Source organism: Sylvia atricapilla, chromosome 12 (assembly GCF_009819655.1).
Source record: "Sylvia atricapilla isolate bSylAtr1 chromosome 12, bSylAtr1.pri, whole genome shotgun sequence".
NCBI classification, from domain to species: Eukaryota; Metazoa; Chordata; class Aves; order Passeriformes; family Sylviidae; genus Sylvia; species Sylvia atricapilla.
The window spans coordinates 7,241,013-7,253,530 of NC_089151.1; the positions used below are offsets into that span (position 1 = coordinate 7,241,013).

At 46.4% G+C, this 12,518-nt stretch overlaps 1 protein-coding gene across 1 annotated transcript in view; it reads left to right on the forward strand.

Annotated features, from left to right (window-relative positions):
• The window catches only part of EDC4 (enhancer of mRNA decapping 4), a 32,602-nt gene that overhangs the window by 12,149 nt on the left and 7,935 nt on the right, over window positions 1-12,518 (forward strand). Inside the window, exons 12-22 of the mRNA XM_066327628.1 lie at window positions 445-625; window positions 1,882-1,954; window positions 2,369-2,460; window positions 3,110-3,306; window positions 4,008-4,096; window positions 4,852-5,005; window positions 6,109-6,572; window positions 8,172-8,273; window positions 9,243-9,395; window positions 10,746-10,782; window positions 11,549-11,729. Of these exons, the coding sequence (XP_066183725.1) occupies window positions 445-625; window positions 1,882-1,954; window positions 2,369-2,460; window positions 3,110-3,306; window positions 4,008-4,096; window positions 4,852-5,005; window positions 6,109-6,572; window positions 8,172-8,273; window positions 9,243-9,395; window positions 10,746-10,782; window positions 11,549-11,729 (1,723 nt within the window). The remainder of the gene's footprint in view (window positions 1-444; window positions 626-1,881; window positions 1,955-2,368; window positions 2,461-3,109; window positions 3,307-4,007; window positions 4,097-4,851; window positions 5,006-6,108; window positions 6,573-8,171; window positions 8,274-9,242; window positions 9,396-10,745; window positions 10,783-11,548; window positions 11,730-12,518) is intronic.

Sequence of the window (12,518 nt, forward strand, 5' to 3'; positions counted from 1 at the left end):
ATTGCTGCCTGTGGCAACTGGTGGCTGAAGCAGAATTGGCCTTGTGTGTGACTGGTTCTGCTGCCTAGGTCTGGGATTTGCATGTTAGTAGATAAAAATGCAGAAGTTGATTCAGCAATTTCACTGTTAGATGAAAAAGGGTAACAATTCAGCTGAGTAATCCTGAGGAGCCTTAAGGATTATTTCTCACCCTTTGTAAAGCTCTCATTTGGAGATACTTGTGTCTGGCATGGTAGGATTGAGTTCTTGATCAGTATTGACTCACCCAAGAGTGTGGTGCTTGTGGTTCCTTTCAATGTTCTGTTTGAAATTTCAAGATCCAGGCTTTATTCCTCACGTTATTTCCCTTATTCCAAATCTGTTTTGGATATTCAGCTCTGTAGTCCCACCACATGTGCATGGTCTGCTCAGAAAGCTCTGATTTACTATTTCTGGTTCTTCCAGGTCTTGTATGTGATGGAGTTGATGCAGAACCAAGAGGAGGGGAAGGCTTACTTCAGCTCCATCTCAGAGTTCCTCCTTACCCACCCAGTGCTGAGCTTTGGCATCCAGGCTGTGAGCCGCTGCCGGCTAAGGCACACCGAGGTGCTCCCAGCAGAGGAGGAAACTGACAACTTGAGTGTAGGTAGGTGACAAAATTTGGCTGTTTTGTGATCAGGGTTTCTTTCCTGGCTGGTTCTGACTATTTCATGAAAGGCTGGTCACTTTTCCTAAGTAACAAGACAAGAGGAAATAGCCTCAGGTTGCACCTAATGAGGTTTAGATTGGGTGTTAGGAAAAATTTCTTCACCAGGCTTAAGCTGGTTGTCAAGCATTGGAACACAGGATTTGAAGTGTGGCCTGGTCACTGCCCTGGTGCTGGTCATACTGTTGCTGAAACAGACCAGGATGCCAGGGGCCTTCTTGGCCACCTGGCCACATGCTGGCTCATTTTAAGCTCAACCAGCACCCACAGGCCTTTTCCCACTCTGAGCAACCACTCTGCTCAGCCCGTGGTGCTGCAGGGGGTGGTTGTGAGCCAAGTACAGGACCTGGTACTTGGCCTTGTTGAACCTCACACAATTGGTCTCAGCCCGTCAATCCAGCCTATCCAGACCTCTCTGTAGACCCTTCCTCCCTTCCAGCAGACCAACACTCCTGCCTAATGTGGTGCATAGCATCCTCAACCAGTCAAGGGAGAGAATTGTCTTGCTCTGCTCTGGAATGGTGCAGCCTTAACTTGAGTCCCATGTGCAGTTCTGGGCACCGTAACATAAAAAAGGCATTAAGGTGTTAAAGAGTTTCCAGAGGAGGGCCATGAGAATGGTGGAGGGGAAGCTGTATGGAAAGTGGCTGAGGTCACTTGGCCTGTTCAGCCTGGAGGAGACTGAGGAAAGACTTCATTGTCTTGCATCCTTACAAGGGGCAGGCACTGATCTTTTCAATCTCATGACTGGTGACAGGAGTCAAGGAAATGGCATGAAGCTGAGTCAGTTGGGGGTTGTGTTGGATATCAGGAAGATGTTTTTCATCCAGAGGGTGGTTGGGCACAGAAGCAGGTGCCCTGAGGCAGTGGTCATAGCACTGAGCCTGTCTGATTTCAAGAAGCATTTGGACAGTTATTGTAGACACATGCAGTGATTCTTAGGGTGTTCTGTGCAGGACCAGGGGTTGGACTCAATGATCCTCATGGGTCTCTTCCAGCTCAGGATATTCTGTGATTCTGTGGAGTTGTCTGCAAACGTACAGAAAGTGCTCTTGATCTCTTCATCCAGATCATTGATAAAGAGAATCTGTATCGTGCTGGTTATTTGCTGTCAGTTTATCCTGCTGTGATGTTTTTGCAGTACTTTGTGTGTAGTTTCCATGCAACTTCATGTTTTACCTCTCTCTCCCTTACAGAAGGTGCTCAGGGCTCTGGAGCTGTTGAATCAGCAGCAGGTGTGCTGATAAAACTCTTCTGTGTTCACACCAAGTGAGTATGTGTGTGCAGCTGTCTATGGTTGTCCTAACCCTGCACTGACCTATAGAAATCTAAGTTTAAATTATTTTTCCCATAACAAAGCTATTTTGCCCCATAGAAATTTCTGGCTGTGGTGTGTATGGCCTTACCAGAAGGTGTGACAAGCTTGTATATCCATGGCTGTGAGTGATTTAAGAGCTGTGCTCACACACAAGTGCTGGGAAACATCTCAAATACCCTGGGTGTCAGAACTGGGTGACATGGCTGAGTGAGGATCAGCTTCTGTTGCTTCTGTGACAGGCAGAAAACACTGAAGCATTTTCCAAGGGAATTGCTCAGTGAAGAGAAGTCTCCTGAGCCTTAATGATGCCTTAAGTCTTCTCTTGGTGGTTCTTAAGCTGATCAGAGATGCTTATTTCTTTCTAGGGCCCTACAGGATGTGCAGATTAGGTTCCAGCCTCTTCATAGCCCTGACACAAGTGCTTCCATGCCTTCCCATGGCTCTCATGAAGAATTTGGTGAGCTTGTGTGTTAAATGGGTCTTCAGTGTTGTTGAGCCTTTAAAAGGTTATTTTTGGGGAGAGCAGGAGGGTGGTTTTGGATATCTCTTAGTACTGCAGTGGTGTAATTGCATAAAGGGTTCTGAATATGGAGTAGCAGTGAAGCAGGAAGCTGGTTAGACCCTGGTTGTGCATATGGAGTTTGGGATGTGTTAGACCAGGAGTGCTAATGCTTTGTGCATGCTTGAGTTCACCTTCCTGCGTGATTTGGCACTTGTGAAAGAAGCTTGAAGTTTCTCTTGTCAGGTGGAAGAGATGGGAGTGACAGCAGAGCTGTGGGAGTAGAGGGGGCTGGGCTGTCTGTGATGAGCTCTTTCAGCTCATTCACCATTCTGGGATGTGGCAGTTCAACTGGCCTTGCTTTTAGGGAAGAAAGGAAACTTGGACGTTTTATTATCAAAGCCTGATAAAATCCAGTCTGGCATACAAAGAGAAAACATAACATAGGATTTGCTTTCCTCTAAGCTTTGACTGGAATGTTGCAAGGTTTGTGCATGTTCCTTTTGGAATCCAGCATGGCATGCAATGGCATAAGTTCATACTTTGTGGAATTGGAGGTTTAGTTCTGGAGGGAAGTTCCGAACTGATTTATATCTCTCCCTTGAAGCCTTTCCAGACCACATGGCTGATCTGGGCACAGAAGGGCTGGGATCAGAGAAGGAGTCTGTGCACGGCTCCCAGCCAGACCTGCGGCGTATCGCTGATCTGCCTGTGCCAGCAGATTTCCTTTCTCTCTCCAATGATGCCAAACCCAAGCTGATGACTCCAGATGCATTCATGACACCAAGTACTTCTCTTCAGCAGGTAATCAGAGATCAGCACTGTTATGGTGATGCAAGGGGTGGGGTGGATTTTGGTACTTTTGGACACATTTTTCAGCTGGAATGATTGTGATAAGCTCTGCCAGCTTGAATGCAGAGCACATGGGAAACTCTGCACGTAACTAGACTAAGCAGAGACCTGTTGGGACATCTAAAATGCTAAACTGGCCTAAGCTTGTATTGTAACTGCTGTGTTTAACTACAAAACCACTGATGTAGGTGTGCTTTGTAGAAATACGGGTTTGCTAAGTAACTGTATCTAAGCTGGGAGACTGCTCTTACTGGCTTACACATGTTGTTTGGGGTTATGATATAACTGTAGTGGAAGAAAACATGCCACCTCTGCACATCCTGTCTGATGGGGTCCTGTGGGAGTGCAGATCTGAAATGATCAGGTAGGTAGATTGGGCTGTTCAGACTTGTGAGACCCCACTCTCTGCCATAAGCCCTCTGCCTCTGCACTGGTGAGGTCACTTTGGGGACAGCAGTTCCTCAGTAAAAGCAGCCATACGATGAGAGTGTTTTGGGACTTGCCTTTGACCAGCACCTTAGCAGAGCAACCCAAGCTATGGAGCTGTTTTCCATTCTCTTTTCACCGAAGACTTTCTAGGAGTCCTTCTTTCTCCAGTTGAGTAGTGTTGTTGCCCTCTTGTCCCATCCTGACTGCTGTGTGGTTCCTTACAGATCGCCGTCTCTCCAGGCAGCAGTGTCAGTTCCCTGACTGCAGTGACAGCCATGAGCAGCACTTCTGTCACAGATGCCTCTCTGCCCAGGTAAATAGCACATGAGTTAAATAATACACCTGCAACTGAACTGACACAGGCCTTTGGGATAGCACAGAGCTGTAGTGTGTCTTGTAGGACAGGAGATTGTAACCAGAGTTAGAAACTGGTCTGAGTCCCAACGTCCCTGTATAGCCAGCTGTTTGCATCCCTAATGCAGCTTGGAACATGCCTGTTGTCATCTAGGGGCCAGCAAGAGTGTCTTTTGTGTGCCTCTTAGGGATTCTGTTATTGCAGCTTAGTTTTGTTGCTCTACATGCTTTTCCCAAAGGGTCATTGTTGTTTACAGGTAAGAGAACACTGCAGCCACCAAGGGACAAGGAGAGAATTAGGACTGGTAGGAAAATCTTAGAGTGTGACAGTGGGTTGGGCTGCATAACAGGCAAGAACTTCACTTCTGGAGGTTGGAAAAAGGAGGGAGACGTATCTCACAGTGTCCTGTTTCTCCCTGTACTCTGTAGGGTGTGCACTGGAGATACAATTGGTCTCTTCTCTCATGACCCGTTGAATTCTAAAAGATTGCAATGCCTATTTTTCTTCTTTTTTGTTGTTTCCACCTGATATCTCCCTGGGTTGTATGGGGACTAGGAGATGCAAGTGCTCATTGACAAGTAGTAGCTGGCCATGGTGGAAAGAGCAAGGGCTCCTCCACTGAACCACTGTACCCCCATCTCCTGACCTCGAGTGTTTGCTGCAGATCAATCATTTCTTTGGGCTGCTTGATTTGCTGGTGTCTGTTTCTGCAGAGCATCAGAAGACTTGACTGTGAGCCCCAAGATGCAGCTGGACACCAGCCTCACACTGAGCAGCAGCAGCAGCAGTCTCCAGACCAGTCCTAGGAGTCACTCTGTTCTTATCCCAGGCCTCCCTGACAAACTGACACCAAAGGCACCTGTTCCAGTAAGGCTCCAAATACTGCTCCCTTCCTTCTTATGGGCCAAGGAACCTCTCTATGGGCCTGTACAAGCTGAAATTGTTCAGCCTGGAGAACAAAAGACTCTGAGGAATGGAGTGGCCTTTCAGTTTTTAAAAAGACATAAAAGTGACTTTTTATATGGGTAGACCAGGGGTAGGGCATGGGAGAATGATTTTAAACTAGAAGGAGGGAGGTTTAGGTTAGATGTTAGGAGGAAATTCTCTTTTCAGGGGGTATTGAGCCACTGGCATAGACTTCCCAGGAAAGTTGTGGATACCTTATCCCTGGAAGTGTTCAAGGCCAGGTTGGATGAGGTTTTGAGCAGCCTGGTCTAGTGGAAGGTGTCTGCCCATGGCAGTGGGGTTGGAATGAGATGAGCTTTAAGGTCCTTTCCAACCTAGACCTTTCTAGGATTCTATAAAATTACACTTATTTGGATGTTAGCAGGGATAGTGTGTGCCCTTTGGAAAACACAGATCCTGGCACAGATGTACAGCCCAGTTTACTCAGCCATGTTGAGGGAACTTGTCCTTGTGTAGAACTGTGTGTCTCTGAAAACCAGAGACAGCTCTGGCTTGTGCTGTCACTATCCCAGTGGCTGGACATGGTGGGCTTTTGTGTTAAGAGACAGTGCTACCCTGAAAGGTTTATTCCTGCTTGTTGGTCTGATGAGTCTGAAATTGTGATTTCCTATCACTAAATTTTAATTTCCAGGTGTTGTGTAAAACAGATCATGACCATAACTTGAAATTGAAACAAATTTTCAGTCCAGGAGATGTTCAATATTAAACTAATGTTTTCCCTCAAAGAGGAAGGAGTCTGGAGCAGAGCAAGGAAGTAGAATTAGTGTAACATTTTCTTTTGAGAGTGAGTTCAAACTAACATTGGCTTAAGTGTGTTGTTAGCCTAGCTGAGAGTCCTTTGCAAGTCCTGGGGCCATTTTCCATCTGATGAAGAAGTGGGAGACAGGGATCACATGAGGAAAGGATACAGTAGGCTGTTTCAAGAGGCAGTAGTGTAAGGCACCAGGAGTTCTTGGAGTATCTCCACATTACCCTAAAGGCTCCTGTTTGATTTTTGCTTCCAGGTTGCACCAGGAAACTCCTCTCTAGCACTGGAACTGCAGGAAGTGGAGCCCTTGGTGGTGCCCCAGGCTTCTCCCACCCGCGAGCGCTCCCCGGATGTCATTTCCTCTGCTTCCACAGCCATGTCCCAGGATATCCCAGAGATTGCCTCCGAGACCCTGCAGCGCAGCTTTGCGGCGGCGCCGTCCGGGCTCCCCGGAGAGGTGCTGGAGCCCGGGCACCACGCAGACAGCATGGCCTCAGCTGCCTCAGCCCTGCACTTGCTGTCTCCCAGGAACCGCCACAACTCTGAGCACAGCCACCACTCTTTGGACATGCCTCCAGTGGAGGTGGACAGACTGAACGCTCCGTCCTTACTGGAGACTGCTTTAACTCAGGAAAATGCCTCTTCTGACAGTGTTGTGAGTCAGCCGTGGCCAGCGGCTCCTGACATAACCCGGGAAACCAGGAACAGCATGGCAGACAGGTAATCACTTGGGTTTATCTGCCATGGGGCAGTTCGTTTGCCAATTTGGCAGCTTGGTGAAGGGCTCTTACATTGTGATTAATCCAAAGCAGTTCTCCATCCCTCTTACCCTTAAAGGATCTGCTGAGTAAGCCTTCCTGTGTGCTTGGTCTGTATGCTCTGTCCTGAGCTTCCTAGGCCACTTCTAACCATTTTCTCTCTGATACCCTTTGCAGCATAAATGATCTCTGTTAAGAAAGTGGAAAGTCTACTTTGTTGGTCTTTATGTTCACATGGATACTTGAGATTTTTATTCTGTGTGCTCTGGAAATCAAACGAGTATAAGCTATGCTCTGCCCCAGGTGATGCATTCCTGCAGGCTTTTGTTGAATCAATTGACAACATAACTGACAGGTTTGCTTATAGGTTAATTGTATGTCTCTCTTCTAGGATTGGCTCTGTGCAGCTAGTGTTATAAATAAAGCACTTTAGCAGTCAGGAAAATAAATGGCAGTGGAGCAGGAATGAAGGATGCTGCAACATCACTTAGGCTGCTTAGAAGAAGCGATCTCTTATGCTGGACCAGTACTGGGTTTCATCAGAGAATTAGTGTCCCTGTCTTGTAGTGGGATGAGAGCAGCAAGATGCATCTGGCATCTCCAGACACCACTTATGCTAAGGTTACATGCACCGCGTGAACCTGCAAACACATTCCTTTTCAGCAGGACCAGAAGGCTGAGAGGGTCAGTGTTGTCCCTCAGGTAATCCTGGACTGCTCCCTCATCAAAATGCAAAGAAAGGCCTCACCTTGTGCCTCCACAGCTGAGGATGTTGTTCCAGGAAACAGTCCCATCTGATGACTCTGGGGAGGGCGTTAAGACTTGTGTTTCTACACAATATTTTTTCTTTTACTCATAATACGAACTTAAGAAAATACTTTTGTAGGAGTTTGCAACTCCCCTCAATCCCACTCTGTCTTTGAATACTTCAGGATCTTATAGATCAGAATACCAGATCAACTATCTCTGACTGTGAGAGATTTCACAAGTGCTTACTTCTGTTTAAAGTCCTTCCTGCAAGCTGCATTCAGGCAGATCTGATTGACAGCCTAGAAGCACGTGCAGTTTGCTTTCAAAATCATTATGATACTCAGACAAGATCCACTGTTACAGTTCTGTCTATTAGAGCTGACCCATCACATTCACACACTTCCTCAGACCCTTTAAGGAACTAAGAAGCACTGATGATTTTTGCTTCAGTGATCAGTATTAAATGAGGAAAACAAACCCAAGATGATGCTATTCATGGAAGTATGGTGGGCTGCCAGGTTTGAGTAGTGGCTTACCTCTCTTACATGAATGTCTGTTGGGAGATAGTTCTTGGTTAGTACTTCAAGCATAGCTGAGCTGCTTCTCCGTTTTTGAGGCGTCAGAAAAGCACATGGACAAGTTCAAGTGTTCAGTGCCTCTACACACCTGCCTCTTCCTGGATCTGTGGGATTGGTGTGGGGTTGATTTTTGTTACAGACTTTCCATCAGGATCTCCCATGAGACATGGAGAGAGTGAATATCCAAGCTGAAAGAGACTTTAATGATGGTATTTTCATTTTCCCCTCTCTAGCCCAAGGGATGAGGTTGAAGAAAAGCACAAGAGCTCTTCTTACCATCGACACAGCTACCACCTTCTGCAGCATGACAGCCAGGATGCCAGTGCAGAACAAAGGTACCAGAGTGCTCAGCCCCCTTTCTCACCCTGCATGGACTCAGCTCAGGCTGCATTCATGCTTCTGTCTCCAGCCAGCCTTCATGTGTGGGGTGAATGTCTCTGCTTTGTTCGGACTTAATGTGTGTTTGCAGCACAGCTTCCCTAATGTTCTGATTATTTCAGCTTATTTCAAGATTGGCTCCTGGGCACTCTCCAGTTTATTCTCTGTAGGGAAAGGTTTGATTGCTTCTTCTAAAAGCATGGACCAAGTTTGGTTTAATTATCAGTGAAAACCTATTAAGGGATCAGTTTCCACATATTGTATATATTGTATATATATTGTATATACCTTATATAAGGTATCAAGGGTACCTCTGGAGTAAGTTTCTTGCTTGTGACATCATTCCTCCCTTACGAGTCCCTCTGAAGTTCTGGGGGCACATTCTGTGTGGCTGACAAGCTCAGCTCTGTTTGACAGCTGAGGCTTGTCCACAGTCCACACATAATTTCAGACTGAAATGCACAGCCTGTATTGGAAGCTGGTGAGCAGGGGAAAGTCTCCAAGGTACTGAGGATCACAGATGTTTTAGGCTTACTTGATTTTCCTCTGTCCTTGCAATGCATTCTATGTCCAGTGCTTGCTGTCTGTAAAGCTGTAAGGATGTGCTATGCTTGGGCTCCCTGGGGCTTGTATGCCAGAATTTGCAGCTAAACAGGCATGGTTCAGCCATGCTGCCTGGGCCCTTGTAGTCCCTAATCCAGGGACTCTCCAAGCCATGCTGCACAGCCCTGGAGCTCAGCCTGAGCAGACCTGGATCAAAGCCTGTCCTGAGCTCTGCAGGGGCGACTGTGAAAAGTGAAGGTGAGGATGTCTGTAGCTGACTCTGGCCATGTGTGGATGAAGAGCTGTGTGAATGCATCCCCGCAGTGAAGCTGACACAGTCCAGTGTTGTGAGTGATGTCCTCTCCCCTGCTGTTCCTCCACAGTGACCACGATGATGAAGTTGCAAGCTTGGCTTCTACATCAGGTGGATATGGTGCCAAGGCATCTGCGCAGAGGCTGCCTGTGAAGGACTGGAAAGTCAAGGCATCCCCACGGGCTTCCCCAAAGCTAAAGAGGAAGGGCAAGAAGGATGACGGGTATGCTGGGCATGCCAGGGCACAGGAGGCTCTGGGACCAGCTGGGCAGGGCCACAACTTCTTGCAGTCATTGGGGTCTGAGGCAGCAGCCAAGTGCTCCCAACCCTTGCCCTGTTTGCACAGAGCAGGAACAGAAAGCACTGCTGGTTACTCAAACACTGATTGGCACTTGGACGTGGGAATAGTTCTGCACTATCTCCAGCTGGGACTCAAAATCCAAAACAGAGCCTGGGCTTGAGAAGAATGTGTGGGAGGTAAATTACACGTTGTGAGGGGGACACTGGGCCCTCTCACTGGTTTCAGTGAAGGCTTCATTGGAACTGCAATGCTGTGAGTGTCACAATGGCCTCCATTTTTAATTGCCTTCTGAACAGAGGCACAGTGCCCTTGTTCAGATATTGTTCAGCAATATCTGTCATTTGTTACCTGCTTACTGCTTCTGTGTATGATATAGGCTAAACATGCCTATATCATATCCTGTAAGTGAAAATTGGTGACTGGAAAGGCCTGCCCATGGCACATTAGACCAGTCTGTCTGCATCCAGTGTGAGGAGAGCAGCACGGCTTCTGCACAGGACTCTCTCCTCCTCTTGTGTTCCCATAGCTCCATGATCTGGCTGTGCAGATCACAACAAAGATTGGCTATGGCATTTAATTCTGGCTGTGGTTCTGCACAGTGACACCCAGAAGTTCTTGGCCTCTGAAATAACCTCCACTTTTCCTGCCTCAGTCCTTTTAAAGTTGCTGAATGGGTACTGTCTGGGAACTAAAAATGTTTACTTTTCTTCATAGATCTGTCATTTTGATGGAGGCATGCAATATTAGTGGATTGGTTCAGTGTTTCTGTTTATTCTGCTGTATGAACTGGAGTGCATCACTAGTTTCTTCACCTTGAGAACTGGAATCGCACTAAATGATTTGTGCTCATTCATTCTAAATTTTAACAAATTAATATTTGTTTTTTCTTTGGTAAAATATTGGGAGACCTTCAGAAGGTGAAGTCTTCCGTGGCTTCAAATTTGGATGAAACTGAAAAATCAGTGTGCAGTGCACTTTGTAACAGTCCTCATTAACACTTGGTTCAGGTCTGTTCCCTGCAAAAAGGGACCAGTCTGTAAGGAATTTCAGGTTCTGTGAACAGTGCAAATGATAGTGTCACAGTGCTGTAAGGACTGGGATTTCATCACCTTCCCATCATTCTCCATGTCACACAAGGCAAAACAGTTACGAGCTGGAGTGTAAAATCTAAAGCAACCATAAAATGTGTGATCTGTTTTGGCAGAAGACTAGGATTATAAGAGGAGTTAATTGACGTAATTGGGTTACTACTCTTTCTCTGTTTATTTCCAGGGATATGAACCAGTCACCAAGATCATCTAACAATCAGGTGAGTCAGAGCTGCTCTTCATATCTTATTAGGAAACACCTAAGAGAAAGTTCATCCCAGTTCCTTGAAATGTCATGGGTCATGCCCTGCCAAGTTGTGATGGGGCTGCTCTTGAGCTTGGAATTGCTCTGTGCTGACATGCAGCAGAGAAGGAGCTCTGTGCTCTCCAGATTGATAATTTCCTTCTCATACTTGCCTGCAGCAAGATAAGATGTTCCCAGCAGAGAAAGGGTCACAGGGAGACTGGCCTTGATGTGTGTCTCCTTGTTCCTTGCCCTTAAGGCTGGGTCCTCACACTCCTTGAACTATTTTGAGCAGGTGAAGAGACAACATATATAAATTTATACTTGTCCAGTTGTTTGGTTTTCATAAATAAATGAAAGATCTGAAAAAGTGCTCTAAAGAAGCCTCTTTACTGTACTGACTGCACAGCTCTTTTGTGAGTGTTTGACGTCATTGTTTGCATTTGTAGGCATGAACACCCTCAGTAACTGGCCAAAAGTGAATAAAATCTGATTTGAAGGGTGTCTTGAATCTAAGCAGTTGCTATTCTAAGCAACCATTTATTAAATCTATGCAGGAACCTTGCTTTATCCATTTATTCCTTGGCAAGAAAGTTCTTGCGAACAGGAATTAAACTGGTCCTGTTTGCTGCATTGTCTGTTACACTTCACTTCCAGGCACAGGGGTTGACTCAGTACTGAGCAGAAGGCTCAGCTGACCTCCAGTGCTGTTAGAAATGAATGCTTGTGCTCTGCACATACAGGTGACACCAGAGTTCCAGGATGAGCTGATGTGCATCCTGAGGAGCCAACAGCGGGAGCTCTCGGAGCTGCGGCAGAACCAGATGGAGCTGCTGCAGAGGCTCACGGATCACCTCGATGCCATCCAGAGCTCCCTCATGGGCCACATGGAGAGGGTGATCGACTCCCAGCAGGAGCAGGAGCGTATCCTTGCTTGCAAGTGTCGAGTGGAAGGCTGCAAGGCAGACTAGAGGTGTGAGAAAGGCTCAGGAAGGTCAAGTATCTCGACCAAGATCTTGATTTTGATCTTGATCTCTTCCAAGATCTTGATCTCTTCCAAAGAGCGTGGGGCAGGAGGTGCAGTACAATTGCCTGGCTGCCATATAATTATTTCAGTTCCTCTCAGGCCCTTTCTAAGGGCAAGAAACTCAGAAATAGAACAGAGAACTGACACTTTCTCTGTGCCACTAAATCTTAGTTGCCCATTAAGCAATAAGTGCTGCAGTACTGGTGTACTGTGCAGTGCAGTGACCAGAGGTGCGTTTGGTACTTCATCCCACCTTAGGCAGTGGCGAGTTGCACAAAAGTAATGATGGACTGATCCTTTCCTCCTTAAGACAAGTCAGTACTTGCACCAGAAATAGCATCTGGCTGCAATATTGCATAGCTGGAGATGGAATTATCTTATTTGTCCACATTTATTCATGTGGTGATCTACAGGTCCCTAATGTGTTGTCTGAGAAGTGTTTTCTTTTGGTCCTTTCAAACCTGGTATCCAGTTATTTGCATTGTATTATGAGTCATTGTTTCCTGTGTACATTTGCTGCACTGAATTTGGTTATGTTCCCCAAACTGAGCAGTTCCAGCCTGTCTCATATCTGAAACCACTCTTAACTTCTATGACAATAGCTTTCTCTATTAATTAGTCTTGGATTTTCCTTTTTTGACCATCAGTCTGATATTCACAGATAATTTAGATACCTTTCAGTAGTT